This window comes from Podarcis cretensis, assembly GCF_951804945.1.
Source record: "Podarcis cretensis genome assembly, chromosome: 9".
Lineage (NCBI taxonomy): Eukaryota > Metazoa > Chordata > Lepidosauria > Squamata > Lacertidae > Podarcis > Podarcis cretensis.
In genome coordinates, this window is record NC_137178.1 from 55518800 (window position 1) to 55540989 (window position 22190).

The 22190-nt window shown below is 43.1% G+C and overlaps 1 protein-coding gene across 7 annotated transcripts in view; it reads right to left on the reverse strand.

Moving 5' to 3' along the window:
• The window catches only part of LNX1 (ligand of numb-protein X 1), a 125618-nt gene that overhangs the window by 31050 nt on the left and 72378 nt on the right, over positions 1 to 22190 (reverse strand). For 5 of the 7 annotated variants that reach the window (XM_079990027.1, XM_079990028.1, XM_079990029.1 and 2 more), the window contains 3 exons: positions 8965 to 9206; positions 6972 to 7127; positions 2195 to 2335 (listed from right to left, as the gene is read on the reverse strand). In XM_079990027.1, the coding sequence (XP_079846153.1) occupies positions 2195 to 2335; positions 6972 to 7127; positions 8965 to 9206 (539 nt within the window). The remainder of the gene's footprint in view (positions 1 to 2194; positions 2336 to 6971; positions 7128 to 8964; positions 9207 to 22190) is intronic. The other 2 variants (XM_079990030.1, XM_079990032.1) reach the window with 1 other exon arrangement.

Here is a 22190-nt window from a genome sequence, read left to right on the forward strand (position 1 = left end):
CAAAACACATTCTCTGTCTCTCAAGAAATTATGGGCACTGTTACTTTACCCTTCACAGAGTTAAAAATTTCCTGCAATCCCTAACACAGCGAGGCACAGCTAATGAGAAGAGGTAGAGAGTACAAGGAATACTGAAAGTTAGGAGAAACAGCTGGACAACAGGTGTTTATGAGTCTGAAGTATTAGCAGGACCAATCCGAAGGGATTTTTGCCACTCTAGGAGAAGCATCCTTCATGCAAGCTGCCTATATCCCCATTATCACCTGAGATACTGCAGTGAATACTGAGATGCATTCTGAGTATTTGTGGAAACTAGTCACATCATAGGGAGTGCAATATCTCAGACTTGCAAACTACATCTAGTATGGTGGGACACTTCTTCAATTGGGTCATCCCAGGTGCTTCAGGTCTTGCTGTATGATAAAACTGGCCTTGTGCATCTATCCAAAGCCAGTTCAAAGCAAATATCTCACTTTTAATGTGGCCATATTAAATCCTTTATTGTTGCAAGGCTAGAGAAGGCATCAATGACAGAATCCAGTACAACTACCAAAATGCAATATAAAACCTTGAATTTCACAGAAAACTGTCTAGCAGCTAGCTCAAACAAAATCACTTACTGAAGATTCACCCTCACCCAATCCTTTCCCCTATCAAAGTGCTGAAAATCAGGCGACGGTTCTTACGCCATCAGTATTCTACCCAAGTTTCAATTGCAAAATTCAGTGACAAAACCTAGATCATTGAAGCACATTCAATCCTCATTTTCCCTCTGAAAGAATTCTGGTCTTTGTAGTTTACGCCTCAGAGATTTATAATTTTCAATAATCCTTCACAAACTAGAATGCCCAGAATTCTTTGAGGTGAGGGAAAGAATGCACTTCAAATGTATAGGTTGTTTCACATTGCCAACAGCAGTGTCATGTGTATTAACAAGAGCAAGGACAGCTCTAGCTATTATTATGTCATAATAAACACTCAGATTGCGTATTTCCCTTATCTGCCACCGCTAGTTGTTTCATCTGGGGTTTTCCAGAGTGGATGCTCAACAGAGAGTTGCATGCAATCCCAGCTTCCCAGTGTTGGTGCTGACCTTTAAAGCCCTAAACGGCCTCGGTCCTGTATACCTGAAGGAGCGTTTCCACCCGCATCATTCAGCCTGGACACTGAGGTCCAGCTCTGAGGGCCTTCTGGCAGTTCCCTCACTGTGAGTTGAGGTTACAGGGAACCAGGCAGAGGGCCTTCTCGGTAATGGTGCCTGCCCTGTGGAACGCTCTCCCATCAGATATCAAAGAAATAAACAACTATCCTACTTTTAAAAGACATCTGAAGGCAGCCCTGTTTGGGGAAGTTTTTAATGTTTAATGCTGTATTGTGTTTTTAATATTCAATTGGGAGACGCCCAGCGTGGCTGGGGAAACCCAGCCAGATGGGCAGGGTAATAATAATAATAATAATAATAATAATAATAATAATAATAATAATAATTCCCAATGTGTGTACCTCTACTGTACATGTTTATCAACACAAGTCTGACACACTCACACCTTAACTTTGTAAGTACTGTCATGTAAGGGAGGATGGTTCTTCTAAGTTTGAGGTAGCCTGAGGAGATGCGGTCCCTCGTATGTCAGCAAAGCCTGCCCATGGCCTTATTTGGCAGTCAGAAGCAGCTCTCCAATCAGCACCAGGTGTCAAGCCAGTATTTTAATTTCCCAAAGTGCCCTGAAGCACTACTACACTGGGGAAATTAAAATGGAGGGAAATTAACAGGGTGTCTCACCCCACCCACTGCTGATCAGAGGTCTCAGGGAAGGCATTGGCAATGGGCCCTGCTGGAACACAGAGGCCTGCCAGCTGCCCAAGGATACCACCACATTCTGATGACCTACAAGTGCAAATCAGCTCTAACATTCAAAGGAAGGCGTTTCCATAACTAGTTAAACTCAAAACTACCAGCAATAATTAACTCCATTATAGTAATAGTGGCATTTGGATGCAAACGTACGCTGATATTGCCAACTAGATCAAGTGTCTCCATTTCTTACCTACTGACAGAAATGGGATTCATTCTAAATGCCATTCCCAAGAGCCTTGTTTTCCTTTTTCTGGTGTTCTAATTCTTCTTGTTAGCTACTTTTCATCCCATTTTGAAAAGCCTTCCAGTTAAAGGAAAATCCTAACCATCGCATACCTTGCTTTGTCCCCTCAAACTTCCATCTCTTACATAGCGATGAACTGCCAAACCTAGAGAGAAGTATACTTTCTGTCTTGCTTTTGCCGATTCTGCTTCGTGATTTTGCTGCATGCGTTTTTGGGGCGGGGTGCACTGGATCTGTCAATAATAATAAACATCATCTCCATGCAGAAATATCTGGTGTACTGCTTTCCTGAAGAATAAGATGTCAAGTCCTTACTTCAGGGAACACCTCTACAGAAAGAAAACTTGTGTGCTGCAATTAATTTATGGTTTAAAAGCATGGCTAAGACACCCTTCTTGGTTTCTGTTAACAATATTCCAAATTCAGGAGATTGTGAAACAGCGGGCAGGAAGGAATGGAACTACCAACCCAAAAGCCAGGTCTAAAAGTTATATCTAAAGTCGAACCTGCATTGACATAATTGTTACTGACACATTTGTCTCAACAAGATGTATTGATGTTGTATTTCCTACGATTTATTTTACGGAGGCAGCAAAAACACTTTGCACATATTCTTTACTAAAGTGTATTCTTTGAACAATTTTGCCTTTTTAATATCTACTACTTAAAAAAACCAATTACTGGTCACATGATACATTTATCTTTTCAAAAATAGTTTGGGTAGAATTCCTTAGATGTGATTGCTTCCAAGTTAAAAATACCTCCTTGAATTTAAGATCCTACTTAGTCGGATAACTAATCACATTTCCCTTTTCTCTGCTCCTCTTTCTGCTTTGTACAGGCAAGCTAAATCAATGACTTATCTTAAACAGTCGAAATCCCACCAGATTTCTTCTGTTATCTAGCTATTTATGCTCTGCTTATCACCAACTCATCTGTCAGTTCCACTGAGATTGCTAACTAACAGGGTTTTGCCATATTTGGGTTGCAAACTCTATCCCAGGATCAAAACTGCATCCACAAGCCTGTCTGGTCCAGATTTTGACCAGTCTCCAGCATAAACTATCTGGTCTGTTACAGTTTTCTGTTCTCATGTCTCATATGCCTTCTTCTGTTTGTATCAGTCATCTCCATATATCCCATACACATGGATCTGAATTTCCAGGCAAATAGTTGTTTGTTTTTAGAAGTTATCTTTGTGATGAAATATATGTGGTGTGTATGCTCTCTGAATCCAGTGAAGATTGTTAGGCTATGTGCTCATTGTCTTCTGGAACAAATTTCAAGACAGTCCTTTACAAATAAATGTTCAGAATTAATGTTGCTCAGTCAGTCCAAACAGCAATTTTGTTTTTGTCCAGACTGATGTTTTTCCTATTTAGAGCTAAAGAGTAGGTTTTCCCTGTGAAAGGAGTGGAGCAAGCGCAAAACTGCTTTGACTCATGGGAAGTGGAAAACCACCCAGACTCATGTTTTCTACGCATGGGACAAGCAGAAGTGTGGATGAGCTCTTAGTTCAGCCTATTCCATCTACAGGGACATTATAAAATTGATACCAGACTTCTGAATCAGTATCTTGATTGTACTAGCAAATGTTCATTTGAATAGCACTGGTTAAAAATAAAGGAGTGAAGTCTAATTTCTGCCACAAAAGGAAACATGTATAAAGACAAGAGTGGCAATAGTTTGACACCTGTCACATAAAGTTTTAGAGGGACCAGTGGACATCAGGAATGATGATTAGGAGTGATTTACAGCAGTTTCCCAAACTTGAGTCTCCAATTGGACTACAATTCCCATCACCCCTGACCACTGGTCCTGCTAGCTTAGGGATGGTGCGAGTTGTAGTCCAAAAGTCTGGGAAACCTTGATTTACATGAATGGGGATCTGGTCTGACCTAGCCCACCAACCCCACATAAATAATACCACATTTCCCCGTAGCTGGTTTGACCATGGCTTCGCTGACTTCTGAAGCAGCATACAGCTACTGCCATTGATAAGTGGTCAGTGTGCTCCACAAACGGGGGAAATGTTCTGTATGCTCTAAAGTGCTGGCAAAACATCTGAGCAGATTGGGGTGCTCTTTCTTGTTCTGGAAAACTCTGACCACCTCTCAATGGCGGGGGCTTGCTCAGCACCACCGCAGAAGGCGCCAACGAAACTGTTTCGGTCACAGTGGTAGCAGCTTATGCAGTGCTGCCACAGAAACTGCTGCTGAAACTGACACGGTCACCCACTGCGGCCACCACCAAACTGCAGGTGTGACTGGGAAGAGAGAGAGAGTGTGTGTGTGTGTGTGTGTGTGTGTGTGTGTTACATTGTTGGCATGGGTGGGCATTGATGTGTTTGTGGCATTCACAGGATAGGACTACAAGCTTGTTTTCTCCTGTTCTGGAGGGCAGGTCTTGAACCAACGGCTTCAAGTTACAAGAAAGGAGCTTCTGACTAAACATCAGGAAGAACTTTCTGACAGTAAGAGCTGTTCGACAGTGGAACAAACTCCCACAAGAGGTGGTAGACCCTCCTTCCTTGGAGGATTTTAAGCAGAGGTTGGTTGGCCATCTGTCATGGATGCTTTAGCTGAGATTCCTGTATTACAAGGGGTTGCCCTTGGGGTCCCTTCAACTCTATGATTCTATGACTAATTCCTGTCAGCAGAAACACCTCAGAAATTCATTTTCCATTAATTTCCCATCCCACCTTACTTTAGCAGAGAAACAGTCTCTGAATTGCAGCGTAATGGAGAAAAGGAAATGGAAAACAGGCAGAAGATCAAGAAGGCACAGGACAGGGCTCAGGGCCTCACAAACATATGCAACGGAGGTGACTAAAATGAAGAGCCTGCTACTTCTCACAACTTATTGGTGTCTCAAGGCTGCTCTTGCATGGGCAGCTGTTAATGTTGTGGGATGTAAACACAGGAGCAGTCAATGACAACATTCCTAGAGTGTACATGTTAGAACATGGGGAGGGATGTCTGTCTAGCAAGCAGGTAAACTTCCTGGGGACGGACTTCCTCCGCATGTGACCAGAGGTGGGTGTGTCCTCACCTGTGCAGGTAAATGATAAAAGCACAGGGCAGGCAGCCATATCTCTCTCTCTCATCTTCATCTTCTTAAGGAGCAACATGCCCTCTTGGCTCTCAGCCAAGAGAGGACAGTACTATCTTCCTATAAGATAGATTCTAAGTGTATGCAACCTTTTTTAAGCTGTCTGCCTTCTGGGATCATATTGTGAACAGAACGTGAGTAAACTCTTTTATACTTTTATAAAGACTGTGTCGTGTCTTGTATTTTAAGAGGGAACAAAAGGGGAAATTACCAGAGTAATTATTATAGTGGTTCTAGCAAACCTGTGCAGACGTTACCGTTGCGAATTAAAAGGGGAATGTCATAAACTCTGCTGATATTTTGGGAACTTGTTAGCACAAGTTGGATTAGGATATAATCTCACAATATATCCTCTCCTGCACCCCTGAACATTCCCACAAATGTTGCTTAAGGAAGATGGCTTAAGGAAGATGGCTTCTTGTTCCCTGTGGGGTTCTACCTTCCCTATCTTTCTGTGTAGGCCTTGATAAAAGAGACAAACCTAGATCTTTTAAAATCACACTTCGACTAAATGTTGATTGTCAGGGGACATACGTCTAGACATAAACTGAAGCTAAGCTGACAGCTACCGAAAGGAAAGTTAAAATAATACTGGCAGTTAAACCATCTGAACTGCAGCTGACCTCAGCGAGAGCATGAAATAGGAAATATAATTTTAGAAACAACCAGCTCTTGAAACTTGACAGGATTAAATGAACACGAATTTTGATGGATCAGGAGGATTCTAGAAGCTAGATGGTGACAGCTGACAGCCAACAGGCAATTGGGGCCTTGCTTAAATGTTGTTTCCTTCAAACCCACAATCCTCCCAGAATTCTCCTTGCAAAACCACAGTCTCCACAGTCCCACATCGAAGATGAAATGAGGCCCAATTCTGATTAGTCATTTATTCTTCCTACCAGATGTGCTAAGTCTATAAATCCTTTGAGCTCTGCTGTATATGAAACATACCATTCCTCTGTATATATACTGTATATCCCTCAATACCTTCCTATGTTTTTGGCATTAAAGGTACAGTAATAGCTTTAGGATCAGGGAGTAAGAGGAGGATATAGATGAACTGAATTGACTATATGTGTACAGGGGCATATGCATGCAGGGGTGGCCCATCACATTTTGCTGCCTGAGGTAAAATGGTAAGGTGCCCTCACCCCAGCCAAAGTCACGCTTACTGGGATTGTGTGGTAGCAGTTTCCAGGTTCTGCTAGTGGCACCCCCACCACGGGAGCTGCAGAGGTGGCTTCCAAGTTCCAGTATGATCTCTCTGGATCTCTGAAGCCATCACTGCAACCTTTTCTCCAATGATGTGGGGGGCAACTGCTTCAGTCTGCCTCATAGGCATGCTGGCCCTTGTATGTAGTACACTATCCATGGAAGATAACCTATTCTCACCTCTAATGGTGAATAATATTTTTTTTTTAGTTCATTTTACTCAAGGAAAAAGAAACAAACACTAAGCAGAAATCTAAGTTCACCCACACCAATGACACCATCAATGACAAACTGTCTTGTGAAAGCTGTAAGGAAAGGTATGTTACAGCAACCCAGCCAGATGGGTGGGGTTTTTTTAATTTTTATTTTTATTATAAGTTTCTATGGAGCTTGTTGCACAGAATAACATCTTTAACTTCTGGCTCAAGAATTTGGCATTCACAAGATTCCTATACAATTTCCCACAAAGTATTTTCTGTTTTCACATGTTAAAATTAAACAATCAACTATTTAAAAAGATAACATTTTAAGAATAAAAATTATTACCTTCCTCCAAGGCAACCAAATGGTCAGCAGTCTCCCTCTCCCTCTCAGCGTGGTTAGCAACAGCACTCCCACTTTTTGTCCTCCGAAGAACACTAAAAGCTCTGTTTATTTTTTTAAAAGACCTGCTCCTTATAGAAGAACGTTCAAAATGTCGAGCTGCAGCAAAGGGAGAGAGAGATTTATTTTTAAAAGGAATAAAATTATGTAGGTTTGGGATAAAGACCTAAATACTTGTTCTGAGAACTATTAAAGGAATGTTCTAAGAACTATTAAAGGAATACACACACACACACAGAGACACTTTTGCCCTTGCTTCACAGTTACATATATCGTCCCAGCCTCTTTTTTCATACCTGTCGTCCCCCAAAACGAACTTGCAGGGCTTAATATTGATTAGCAATTCCACAATAGTCCCCAAAAGCAATAATTTTTCACTGGCACTGCAGAATTTCAATCTGACCAGTGCAGTTCATATAAGTAAAGCATTTGTAATAATATTAATGCCATGCCATGATTGCAAAAAGAAAAGAAAGGGGGGGAGCACCGAGAGTCTTCATTGCAAGAAGCTGTTACTCCTTCCCTGAATTTGCTGGAATAGTCTATTATCCTCTTTATTTTCAAAAAGCAGTACTAAGTTGTAACAATGTGTCTTCAAAGGCCAAATTGTTATTCTTCAAACAATACCCACTATTATAAGTGTGGCCTAATGAATCTGTAACACATTCCTCCTTTTCTTTAGGGTTGATAATAAACAAACATATTCCAAGTTTAAAGATAAAAATTAACAATATATATAAGCCAGTACTACTGCTAGGAAAAAGCTGAATTAATTTTTCAATGTTTTTTGTAGGTTGCTGAAGGGGTAGACTATTTTCCTGAATCGGTGCATTTTCTGGTTCAAAAACGTTTGGCACTTTTTTTGACAGCAATTCTCTATGTTTCCAATTTTGTTCACAGATTTCATATGGTATCAGTAATAACTCATAAAAAGGAGAGATTCTGTGGGCCCATGATCAGATAAGCATGCCGAAAACTGGATATTGTTATGTAGTGAAATGTGATGCTCAGATAACACTGAGCTAGAATCAATAACAAAACCTGGGACTGCATTGCCAGATGTCACACAGAAGTGTATGTGGAGGTGAAAGACATACAAAGTGACTCACATCTTTACAGTATTTGACAGTTCAGGTAAGGCACATGACTTGAGAAGTTCCTGAACTTCTTGTGCAGCTTGTGCACCGCATTATTCTCATTCTACCACCCCAACGCAGTATTACAAAGCCTTTGGCTGCTTTTGTGACATCTCTATATATGCAAAATGAATGGAGAAATGTAATGTTGGTTATGTTTGTGCTGCTAAACTGCCCCATGCCATAGTGAAATCTCAAGTATTTTGTCATCAGTGAGATCATATCAGAATTTGATTTTGAATATTTCATAACGCCTTCCTGCTTTTGCTGTCTAGAACATTGGTAGTACTCTTCCCACCGAAAAATTTGTGTTATTTTGTACATTGTGTGACCATTAGCTGATTTATAGAGCAACTTTAACCCCTGATCTGTGCTGCTGGAGGGTGTTAGGATGCACTTGCACACACCAGCCTGGGGGTTGCGTCAATCACTATAGAGGTTCCCATGGCTTTCATGGTATGTGTGGTACATGGAATGCTGCCACCAGCAATAGCCAGCACAGAACACCAAAATGGGATATTCATGGAGGCAGGGCACAGATGAAACAGAGCTTGCATGAATTCACTGGATCCTAAGGCACTCTGTCCCCCCAATTTGGTGCCAGCACAGACCCAACCCCCCAAAACCCAGCCCTGGAATCTGGATTGCTCTGCTGGGATCTCAAGACCCCCCACAGTTTAATATCAGGTTTTTCTGCTCCCCAAAAATTATGAAATGTCTTCTGACAAGTATATATGACAGAAGAGGGGTCATTCAGGGAGGAGGGGGCAAAATCTGAGGAGCTTCTCTCTGGTTCTTACTTCTAGTTTGGTTGCTTCTGTGGAGATCTGCAGAGGTGGCTCCTGACTGGCTGTCTTCTGAGGTGGTGCTAAAGGCTGGATTGATTAGGCCTGGTTCATCTGTCATTAAGGCGATGGTGGCAGAAGCAGAGAGCTCAGGGCCAAGGGCAGCTACAGTTAAAGGGGCATTAGAATCAGGAGATCCATCCTGCGAACGCCGTTTTCGTTCCTTGGTAAGGCCGTAATGAGATGCTCCTTTACACCTAAACAAAGACGAGAAAGAGAAACATCATGTTGTGAAAACTGTCCAGATCTACTTGAAGCAAATGGAGACAAACAATAGTGTTCGGGGGTTCTTTTTTTTTTTTTTAATGAGGCGAAATTCACAAAAACTGTTTGACCAGAAACAACATAGGACAGAAAAGAGAAAAGATGACTCTATCATACCATGTTCAGTTTTCTGAGCAGACTGTTAGCTTTCATCATATTAAGTTAACAGTAACAAGGCCCAGCAATTAACATGAATTCATTTTATTAAACAATAAATTAGACTGGACAGTGAGCAACACTATGAAAAGATTTTTGGCATGTCATGTTTTCCCAGAACTAAATAGGAGAGGGAAGGGGAAGGGGACATCTAATCATAATGGATTAAGTTATTAATTCACGTGAAAAGTCTACTTTTTGATGAAGAGCCCCATTCTAGCAACACAGGCCTGTTTGTGGCTGCAGTTCCACTGCATAGGAAACAGAGAGGCAGGTGACTGATCACAACAAAGAACGGAGCCTATAATCAGCTCTTTGTCTTTGGCTAATGAAAGAGGGCAGTGTGAGGCACGAAAGCTTGTCTATGTCAGCTTACGTTTGGGGAAAGAAAAAGCCACACACATAGGAGGCTGCTGGGCTTGACACCATGACAAACAGTGTCTGTCATAGCAGCCGTCACATTGCGAGCGCCGTTGCATCTGCCTTCCAGATTCAGTGTTCCCACCGCCTTTGCAAAAGGCTTTCCCATAAGCTCACTGAAACAGGCCTTCCTTGTTGATCCACCTGCCTCTTAGTGAGGGCTGGGATGCTTCGGACGGTCATAGGTTTAGGCCTGGTAACAAAAGTCTCTCCCACATAGGCTCCCCACCTGCCCTCTGGTCATATGCTCATTTTCAAGCTCCCTAGCTCAGTCGGGATGAGACTCTTAATCCCAGGGTTGTAGGTTTCAGCCCTGCGTTGGGTGAAAGATTCTTGCATTGCAGGGGCTTGGACTAGATGGCCCTCCAACTCTATGATTCTATGGCAAGAAAAGCAACTCTATGATTCCAAGAAAAGCAAGAAGGCAGACAATGCAGGGGCATCATTTAAGGAGGGACAAAGGGACAGTCCCTCTTCCCCCAGTCACATGCATTATTCCCAAGCACACCTATGTTAGGATATAGTTGGATTCCACCTTAAAAGGGTCAGGCCTGACTGTTCTGTATCACATGCCTGTTTACGTCCAGCACAGTCTGCTGGGAACTTCCGTTGTATGTTGCTTTTGCTTACTGTTGTTTTGCCGGAGACAAAGGGATGCAGACATGTTTTCCTTTGTTCCTGAACTATGCTGAACAAAGTGCTGTACAAATATTCTTGCACATCTCTCTGTCCGCCTCTTCTGCTGTGAGGTGATTTACACACACTGCTGACAGAGCGTGCACGGGTCTCTAAATGTATCTGAGACTCGTGTCGCTGTTTGATGCTGTTCCAAGGGAGACCGGCTGCCGGCCGGTGGCTGGAGCCAGCTGGGGGCCTGCCTGATGCCCCCGTCTTCCCGGCAGTATTCCAACAACCTACACTTCTGGTTACTATGAAAAATACACATGAATACGTAGGCGTACGCACACACAACATATTCTCTTTTAAAAATTTAGTGCAAGGACATAAGAAGAGCCTGCTGGATCAGGCCCACTTAGTCCAGCATCCTGTTCACACTGCAGCCAACCAGCTGCCCATGGGAAGCTCCCAAGCAGAAGCCAAGTGCAAGAGCGCCTGTCGTTTCTAGTAATTGGCAACATGCTGCCTCCAACTGTGAGGTGAAGCATAGTCATCTTCATGGATAGCCTTATTCTCTTCAGTGAATTTGTATATCCTCTTTCAAAGCCATTGAAGTTGATAGGCATCCCTTCCTCCCATGGGAGTGATCTCCATAGTTTAACTATTTATTTTATTTCATAAAATTCATACACTGCTTGATTGTGACAAACAAACACCCTCAGAGTTCCCTGGGAAAAGGGACCACTCTGGATATTGCAGCTGGAAGAGACGACTGGAACAACTCCACAAGATTCTGAGACAGGAAAGTGAATGGTCATAGCTACACAACTTAAAGGTAAAGGGACCCCTGACCATTAGGTCTAGTCTTGGCCGACTCTGGGATTGCGGCGCTCATCTCGCTTTATTGGCCGAGGGAGCCGGCATACAGCTTCTGGGTCATCTGGCCAGCATGACTAAGCCACTTCTGGCGAACCAGAGCAGCACACGGAAATGCTGTTTACCTTCCCGCCCAAGCGGTACCTATTTATCTACTTGCACTTTGACATGCTTTTGAACTGCTAGGTTGGCAGGAGCAGGGACCGAGCAACGGGAGCTCACCCCGTCATGGGGATTTGAACCGCTGACCTTCTGATCGGCAAGTACTAGGCTCTGTGGTTTAATAGAGCGTGAATGGTCATAGCTACACAACTTGCAACTCACCAATTCAGAGGCTGAGTCTGCAAAGAGATAGTGACATGGCTCAGAAGACCCAGAATTTAAACAAATATTATTCAAATGCGTACACACACAGTCATTTTCACAGCTTACTGTTACAAGGAAGCAATCCTCTATGGCAAAAAAAAAATCTCTCTTGCTCATGCATGCGCACACGGTTTTCACACACTGAGAAATGCCTGACTGCCTCACCACGAGGAGCATTCAAGATGAATTGAATCCTTAATGAGAGTCACACAATAACCATAAAAACCAGGCCACTCTGAGGAAATTGCCTGTCACTTATCTCCAGAACCAACCTCATTCTGCCACTGCAAAGGTTCAAAACATGCTCCTTCTTGCAATGAATTCCACTTTTTAATCAGTCTCTAATGGGCTTGCCCCACTTTCTGTTATTGTTCTCTTTTCTGTTATTGTTCTCTTGGCTAAGGTTAGCCAATGACTTTCATACAAATGCCCTCTGTGAAGGAACTCCTGAAACAGCGGTAGCCCTTAATAAGACAATGCTGCCTTAATGTATGGAATGCATGCCAGCGAACTGCCTAATGAAGAGTGCTTTCTGCCGTGCTGCTCCCTAGCTGAACTTGTTCCTCCCTGTTCTGTTTCTGCCCAGCCACTTCTTTCTTTGCCTTTCAGCGCTGGCTCACACCTAAGCTGCATGGCAGCTACTTCCAAATGTCCACTCCGCCACTGAAATTAGTGGCGCCACTTTTCGGTGCCTGTGAAGGATGCTCCTACAAGCATCTGCCACCGACACATGAAAAGGTGTTTTCACTAGGAGTTGCTAGGCAAGACACTCTATACCTTAGCTGAAGCCCCTCCATCTAAAGCACTGACTTATATTTACTTTGTAACATTTACAGGATTGTTGTGTGGATTGCAACTAAAGAATGCATGCACAACACTTTGAGTGCTATACAAATGTTAAGTAGAATGATCATGATGTTTTTCCTAGTCAAGAACCACTGCACTTATTTTGAAAGTAACTTTAGACTAAATGTTGGTGACAACTCTCATGTACACCATATGTAAGGTAAAGGGACCCCTGACCATTAGGTCCAGTCGTGACCGACTCTGGGCTTATGGCGCTCATCTCGCTTTGTTGGCCGAGGGAGCTGGTGTACAGCTTCTGTGTCATGTGGCTAGCATGATCAAGCCACTTCTGGCGAACCAGAGCAGCGCACGGAAACGCTGTTTACCTTCCTGCCATAGCGGTACCTATTTATCTACTTGCGCTTTGACGTACTTTCAAACTGCTAGGTTGGTAGGAGCAGGGACCGAGCAACGGGAGCTCACCCCGTCACAGGGATTTGAACCGCCGACCTTCTGATTGGCAAGTCCTAGGCTCTGTGGTTTAACCCACAGCACCACCCACGTCCCTACACCATATGTAAGCCACTGCAAATAACAACTATTTTGTTGTGTATTTATATGGTGGGAAGCCCCAGGAACATGCATTACTCCTTTCAGACAAACATCTGTACCTCAAATGTATCACACTATCTGCCACAGCAGCTACTGCTGCCTTTCAGAGACTACTTATGCTGACACTGCTTAGATAAAAGAAAACAGGATTAAGCCAATGAATTCCTCTCTTAAAAAGAACAGTGGTGCATGGCTAAGTTTGATCACACTGGAACAGTTCCTGCTTAATTTCCATATGGCTTAATTGTCTGCCTTCCAAAACAGGCCATTAAAAAACAACTTAATGACACTGCTAATAATATTTCTGCCACTGAACAGCATCACACCTCTCACAGTGCCCATCAACAGCTTTTATTTGTCCTTGGTTCAAAAGGAAGCTCATTCAGATGCTGCAAACCAGCACTGGCTGGAGTGGTGGTCCACAGACTGGTGGTGATTTGCAAACCATCAGCTGCTGGTCATCAACAACTCCACCAAAGTTTAGGTTGGGTGGGATGTTTCAGGGACCAAATATGGTATTGGTCTCTGGCACATGGGGAGGAAGGAATGGCTGGTGTATCACATCAGATAGTTTGAGAAGCACCTCCTTTGGCAGCATTCCCACATGAGTGCAGCCATATGGTAGACATAATGTCTGACCAGACAGGATCCCACTGATGTTGTGTCCCCAACAGTTATTTGCCTGGCCATGGGCCCATTTATTACGCGCCACATTCGTGTGAATGAGTAGCAGCGTGGGTCTTCAGTTGCTGCTGCTTGGTGCACAGGTAAGAAAGCACTCATGTCCTTGGTTCGAGCTGTTTGGTCCCTAGCAGGTTCCTCATTTTGCATCCCCAAAAGTGAATTGTAAATAAATAGGGAGGAATGCTGTCATTCTGATGTTGGTGTGTTGGTGTGTGCGTGTGTGTGTCGGGGTCTATCTCAGCTGAACAGCCCCATCAATGGATCTTGTGGTTTCCAATTCAAGCTCCGCAACATGAAAAAAGTTTTATATGCATCACCTCAGCAATCCTCACAATCCTATAAGGTAGGCCAGTGATATTATCCCTATAGTGTGAGGGAAAAGGCATGTGTAAACTGGAAGGACAGATCCTGAAGCTGAGGCTCCAATACTTTGGCCACCTCATGAGAAGAGAAGACTCCCTGGAAAAGACCCTGATGTTGGGAAAGATGGAGGGCACAAGGAGAAGGGGACGACAGAGGACGAGATGGTTGGACAGTGTTCTTGAAGCTACCAGCATGAGTTTGACCAAACTGCGGGAGGCAGTGGAAGACAGGAGTGCCTGGCGTGCTCTGGTCCATGGGGTCACAAAGAGCCGGACACAACTAAACGACTAAACAACAAAGAGCTAGAACTTCCCTGCTTATTTTCTACTACACAGCACCAACCTTTGCCCCAGCAAGATGTTGTTTGTGACCGATAGCAGAGGGATTGTGCCCTACTCCTGCAACAGCGAAGGATATGTGATTATGCCTGCACGGCCTCCTGTATTCTCAGTCAATGCACCATAGGCTACAGGCCAAAGGGATGGATGCCAAAAGGCTCAATCATCTTTACTTAAAAAAACAAAGCAAGAGAGGGTGTGCCTGTTTGTCCCATGAAGATAATATTGCTATAGTTATTATGAAGTATTAAAAAAATAAGAAACTGGAACAAATGCTCTTAAAATGCATGGCTGTTGCACAGTACATTGCCAATATAATCTGAAAGCTTCTAATGTCTTGCTTGATTGGGCATGAGTCTGTGTTATTCTACAATCCCTTGGGTAGGGTGGGAAACGGAACCATTTCTTAGGGGGGGGGGGGAGCCAAACTTTAAATCCAAACGATTTAGATCAAAATTCAGAGAAATTGTGCAACTAGCTTCTCAAATCCAGCAAAGCTTTATATCCAGTCAACAACATGTAGATTTTGGAAGGATTTTGGAAAGTTCTTAATTTTGGTGGGAGGGTACCCCTTTTTCCAACAACATATTCCAAGCTGTCAAGAAATTCCAAGCTATTCCAAGAAAGGACTGTCAAAAGGGGTTTGCAGGGCCAAATGTAGAAAAGATAAACGGTGAAAAAAGAGTATCACTATGTTTGCAGAAGGTATTCAGTACAGCAAAAAGAACTCTCTGTGTTGGGACTGAACATGCATGGCTTTAATGTCACCACTGATGCTGCCACAACCATAACCCCAGATTTAGCAGCATCTCCACCAACCAATCACTATTGATCTAGTTTTGACTCAGTACTGAATTCCGTGCACAGACCTCAGGCTTGCCTGTTCCCTCGTCCCTCCTTCTCCAGCACAGTTAATTACATTTTATCATTAGTCCAAAAACACACACCCCCAATAAAGTGTGGTCAGTCTTAACTACAGTTTACTGAAACACATTAGTCTCAAACTGTGGTTTGTAAAGTCCACTTGTTCCTCTAAACTCTAGTTAAGATTAAGTGCAGTTTAGGGTTCCAATACAACACTAAACTGTGACTAGCTGAAAGTGGAAGCAAAAGCTTCCAATCCCTTCCTTGCATCCACGGTGCAAGCCCCAGATTCATGAACAAAACACTACACCACTGTTTAGCATTATGCTTGGCTAGATGGATCTGGTATAAGAAACCCCTTTGGATCTTGAAGTATGGGTTCCCCCAACAAAATTTAAAAATTTGGCTTTGTAATTCGGAATTTATATGATGTGATTTAATTTGATGTGATTGGCCAGTTAATAAAAAATATTTTTTTTAAAAAAAAGAAACCTGTGTTCTTGCAAACTGAAATTAGCAAAGATATGTGCCTGTGTTACAGGAGTTACAGAATAAGCTTTAATGATTCTGTGGAAGCCCTTCTTGTACTTAGAAACTATAGCCTATTTTAGGGACAAGCCACTGGTCCATTTAGCTCAATACTGACTACACTGACTGGTAGCGACTCTCCAGAGTACAGACTGGAGTCTGTTCCAACCCCAACCTAGAGATGCCAGAATTAAATCTAGGACATTTTATGTGCAACGGAGCTACATTTCCCTTCACATTCCTAGCATTTTGTGAGCATCCTGCTAGTATTATACATTCATGCTGAACATTCAAAAACATTGGCATGCCACTCTGAACACTGAACTGTGATGACGTACTCCTTTCTATACTTCCTTTGACATTTCGTGTTAACCTTGCAGTGCTTCTACAAGTTTCAGATTATATCAGGTACCAATGGGTTTCTTACCATCTCAATGCCATCTAAAACCTCCTCTTAGTTCAGGGATGCCGGTTTGGGAAGCTTGTGCCAATACACAATTGGGGCAGCAGTGCCCACATTTGAAGCATTGAATAGTTTTTAAGTGTCCTGGGCTTGGTTCGAAGCATCTTTTAAAGATTAGGCTCCAGACTTCACTGGCCTCCTGGCTCTAGTTGCTCCGAGATGCTGAGAGAAGCCCCAGGCAGATCACTGCAAACAATTGAACACTGTCTTTACACTTCTGCATTTGACAGAACATGGTGTTAATAGCCTCCCAGAAGTCTGGATTTAGTGACATTTACCTCTGACCTCTGTGACCTTAATACCTCCGACCTTCATCCCCCACTGGCTCTTTTAGGTATCGACATTTCAACGGACAGCACGTCCCAATAGTAATGAGAAGTAAATAACCCACGCCGTCCAAAGAAAGCACATCGAATCCCGTCGTTAACGCGCCTGCAAAGGGTTGGTTAAAAGTTTAAAGATGTAAATCAGTTGCCAAGTTGCTGGTGAGAAGGACGTGAGATGGATGGAGAGGAAATATTGCAAATAAAGGTTTTTAATTAAAAACCAAAAAAAAAAAAGAGGAAGAAAAGACAGACAGTGATTCTCCTGACCTGATCAATTCGCAATCTGACCTCTAGCAACTTGCAAAGAACCTTTTAAAGAACAAAAGTGAATGACAGCATGTGACTATAACCCTGGCACAGCAGGGGCTCCTTGGTTTAGAAGGAAGAAAATTATGTCTCTCTCTTTCTCTGTCTGTCAAGAAACAGTAGATTTCTACTCCAGTCTTAGCCACATGACTTGAATACGGAAGTCTCACATTAATACCGCACACCACATTTGAACAAATTGTTTCTTGCCTTCATGATGCTGTCTGAAACATTTCCTTGTTTTTTTTATTTTTTATTTTAAATCATGATTCATGGTTTCCCAAATATTGCCCAACGTGGCTTATTTTCAAACTAAGAACACATGCAAATATCGTCACAGTCCTTCTTGAACTGTAGGCTCACATTGCCAAAGCTGACAGGTCCACGAGTGCCATCTATGAGGGGAGTACCCCTGCCTTGAGTGTAGAAGGTCTCTGGCTCAATCCCTGGTGTCCCCAGAGAAGGCCGGGTAAAGCTGATGCCCGAAACCTTGGAGAGCCACTGACAGGTGTAGACAATATTGAGATAGAGTGTGACTACGATGAAGGGACTTCCTAGGTTTCCATGATGGTGGGGCAGGAAGAAGGTAGAGAGGGGATGCTGCAAAGGATGAAGCCGCCATTTTGAGGAGACAGCAAAACGTTTGATTCTCCCATCACCCCACTTCCCTTGAGCTGGAGAGTCTCTGTAGCTTTCCTGCTCAGAAAATGGGAGCGATATCGTCTGTGTCAGTTATTCTGAGGCATCATACCAATTTAAATATTTTATATTTTATTTTCTTTATTGGTTTAAGTGAAGTCTCACTGACACAAATATTTGGGGATTTTTCCTTCATTGCCTGGATAGAAAGTAACCATGTATTTCACGGCATTCAACTCAGCCTTACTCAGAGGAGACCTGTTGAAATCAATGGTCCTGACTCTGGCTTGTTGATAAATTCCAAGGTGGTCTACCCTGAGTCAAAAGCAGCTGCTTACCACCCATTGTTTCTCTCCACAAATTTTCGCCACTGAGCAGGCAATCCAGAAAATGGACAGCTCTTTACAAATATCTAGGGGGCATTTCTAATGGAGCAACTCAGGGGCCCCGATCCTTGGTTCTTCTGCACCTGGACCCAGACTTCCTGCCTCTTCACTTGGCTTTTTAAAAACTTTAAAATAATATGTTGCTTACAGGGTTGCTTTCCCTCTGAAATTTGCTTCTGTTTATCTGGAAACAAATTAGCATGTGCAAATGTTACGCAAATATTGGTCACGGGCCTCTGACCTGAATTTTTTAAGGACATAGCAATACCCCTGCATATCTTACTTTTCTTTGAGGAAGCTCAGAGCAGCATACATGGATAACCCAGGCAGTCTCTTATCCAGGCATTAACTAGACTAGGACACACTTCTGTTTCTCAATGTACCCAAATCAGTTACCCTAAGGCCATTATATACAGTGGTACCTCAGGTTACATACGCTTCAGGTTACATATGCTTCCGGTTACAGACTCCGCTAACCCAGAAATAGTGCTTCAGGTTAAGAACTTTGCTTCAGGATGAGAACAGAAATCGTGCTCCAGCGTCACTGCAGCAGCAGGAGGCCGCATTAGCTAAAATGGTGCTTCAGGTTAAGAAACTGTTTCAGGTTAAGTACGGACCTCCGGAATGAATTAAGTACTTAATCCAAGGTACCACTGTATCTGTTATCCTACTCATGGGTATCCCCCATGGACTAGGAATGCACACATATTCCAAAGCCATCACCTTTGGATGAGAGTGACTTTCACTCTCATGTCCTGTATACCACATCGCATCAAGCATCTGAAGTGCTGACAGAATGAATGCAGACATATTTAAAACAAATCCTGCTTGCTTTCTGTAAGTATAGCTGTAACAGCCTGTCAACACAGATGGCTAATCCTCCCAAAATGACCAGCTTTTAGATATATAATGCTCTTAGATCTATCATAGAAAGCACTATTCCTTATAATGTCCCAGATGGGGAAACTGGGGGTTTTTTTACCCTGAGAATCTTAGCTTTCTCTTTTGAAAAACAAAAAACAAAAAGCATAAGCCACTAGCCCTCATGGTGTCCATTTGCAAACAGCTCCAAAATTCTGACTAAAGACAAGATTGAGCACAGGCTGAAGTCTTTATACCCATGGATATATCTAGTTTCCTTAGACTACTTATTTTTCTTCTCTTCCCTCTAGCATAGATTTGAATAGTTATATTAGCAAGTGTGTGTCTCCCCAATTCCCCAAAGGCTTCACTTTAAAATATGCTTTAACATTTACTTTCCTGCTTCCGCAAATTAAGTCGCAAACTCTCCCACTTCCAGACACAAAAGCAATATAGACACTACAGTACTTCTCTGCAAATTCGCTTTCAAACTTGCTATTTCATGCAATGACATACTGCTGTTGGATTTTTCTATTTGCCATGGGCCTAGTGCAGTGCTATTTTTCTAGAAAAAGAGCCGGAACTCACAATGAACACCTCCCTCATTTTTTTTGAATGGCAATGGCACCCACCAGAGAGGTGCCTGAACTGAGTTCCTGTGAGTTTCCCCTGAAAAAATAAAAGCCCTGGCCTAACTTATCATCTTTTATCCACCAACTTTTTCTTCAGTATCTGTTTTCTTCAGGTGTCTTCTGGACTCACAGACAGGAGGCATCTCAGAAGATCACCAAACGTCTGACAACTTTTGCCCCACCAAACAAGGCCAGGATTAGTCCATACAAAAGGTATGTACTTTCTGGGCACTGCGGTGCTATTAACATGATGGACCTATAAGCACCACCTTATATTAGAAGCCTACAGACCTCTACACATATCTACATGCTTCCAGCTACTATCCAGAACACACCACAAAATCCATGGCCTACATCCAAGCTCTAAGGTACAACCCCAACTGTTTTTCTGGTCCATTCAATAGAGATGTACATCTTATGGGTTTCTCAAACCATAACACCCATCCAGTAAAGTACTTCCTTCTCACTGGCATTGAGTGGCAGGACAGCCCTCACTTAAACACCCCTAAAACTAAAACTGCTACTCACCAGCAACAACAGGTCACATAACGGAGACACAAAAACAAGGACAAGGTGCTGCAAGAGACAGAAATGCCAGATCTATCCCCATATATCAGAGATAGGCAGGGCTTTTTTTCCAGCTCTCAGGAACTCAGTTCCAGCACCTCTCAGGTGGGCGCCATTGCCATTCTCAGAGGATGAGGGAGGTGTTCATAGTGAGTTCTGGTACCTCTTTTTCTAGAAAAATAACACTGGGGATAAGGGAATATTTTTCACCCTAATGGCAGAATTTTTTGATGTGTCTTCATGGCCAGTGTGGTGTGGCAGCTGGAGTGCTGGACTAGAACTTGGGAGACCAGGGTTCAAGACCTCACTTGGCCATAAAATTCACTGGAGCAGTCACCCCCCCCACAGGGTTGCTGCGAGGATAACATGGAGAGAAGGGGAATCATGTATGCCACCATAAGTGCCTTGGAGGGAAGGTGGGATATAAATGTAATCATCAGCATCCCCATCTTCCAAGGGGCTGTGGGAAGAGGCTGGTTGGTATTTTCTTGTGAGCGAAAGGGAAAAGAGAGAGACTCTCTGCCAATGGGTACTATTTCCTTCCCTAGTAACCGGTGCAGATGATGGAGTGACCTTAGGGCCTATGGGTCTGGTAGATATGCTGTCTACACTAATAATAATAATAATAATAATAATAATAATAATAATAATAATAATTATACCCCGCCCATCTGCCTGGGCTTCCCCAGTCACTCTGGGCAGCTTCTAACAAAATATTAAAATACAGTAATGCATCAAACATTAAAAGCTTCCCTAAAGAGGGCTGCCTTCAGATGTCTTCTAAAAGTCTGGTAGTTGTTGTTCTCTTTGACATCTGGTGGGAGGGCGTTTCACAGGGTGGGCGCCACTACCGAAAAGACCCTCTGTCTGGTTCCCTGTAACTTGGCTTCTCGCTGTGAGGGAACCGCCAGAAGGCCCTCAGAGCTGGACCTCTTTAAAGGGCCTATCCACACTTCCATTTGCCCACAGCTTTCCCCCGGGAAACCTGCAGTTTAGCACTGAATCAGAGCAAATGGTGACCAGGTATTCCAGGGACTACTGCTTGCTCCAATTTATTGCTAAAGAGAAGGCTTTGCAGGAAAAAGTGACAGGACAAAGGCAAAACTGCTCAGACCCATGCTTAGAAAGCACAAGAGAAGCAGAAGTGTGGGTGAGCCCTCACTCTAATGCTGTGGTTCCCAACATGGGGCACACACCCCATAGGGGGGCAATTCGATTTTTAAGGGGGGCAATTTGGAAGCTTGTTTACACCAAGTAATGGCCTTTTAGGCCACATGAATAGGAGTTCACTTTTTTTAAATAATAAGAATTATATGTCACAGGGGTGGGAGGGGTGGGGCATCAGGATTTTAGAGGTGCTTAGGTGGGGAACGGCCAAAAAAAAAAAAAAAAGGTTGGGAACCACTGCTCTAATGGTATATCCCTAAGATTCCTGAGAATCCTAGTTTGATAAGCTGCTAGCCGCTTCTTCATACTGCTACAGTTCCCAGAATTATCTGGGGTGAGAGAATGAGAGTCAAACCATTTTAAGCCACGGGATATGTTGAGCAAAACAGGAGGAAAAACAGCATTTCTCCCCCCCCCCCAATCATGCATTATTTCTCATTTAAACAAAACAAAAGCCATCCACATAGTCACATGTGGAAAACAGGAGCTATGAAGCATAACTGAAGTGTACAAACCACTCTGAAGTGGTAGAAGTGTGCATGCCTGCCAAATGCTATTTTTGTTCCCCTGGCCTTCCATGGCACAGGACATGCAAAGCAGACTCCTTCCATTAAGCAGGAATTCTCACCATTGTCTGCAAAGCTCCCCTGATGCTCAGTGGCACTGCATGGCATCCCAGGGTATAGATTTTTAATTGCTTGTCAGCATGTATTTACTGAGTGGCGGAAACATCTCAACAACCAATAGCTGGAGAAACCTGGATGAAAATAAGTTTGCATTAATTGCAAACGAAAAGACCCCCAAGAGACTTTTCGTATATTTCAAGGAGTTATTTGATGCAGCAGCCATCAAATAACTGACCTGGATATTGAAGATAGATTGCAAAGGATGAAATTTGATGACAGAGAAGCAGGGAGTGAAACATATTCTCAGAATGTGTATCTGGTCTGAATTACGGT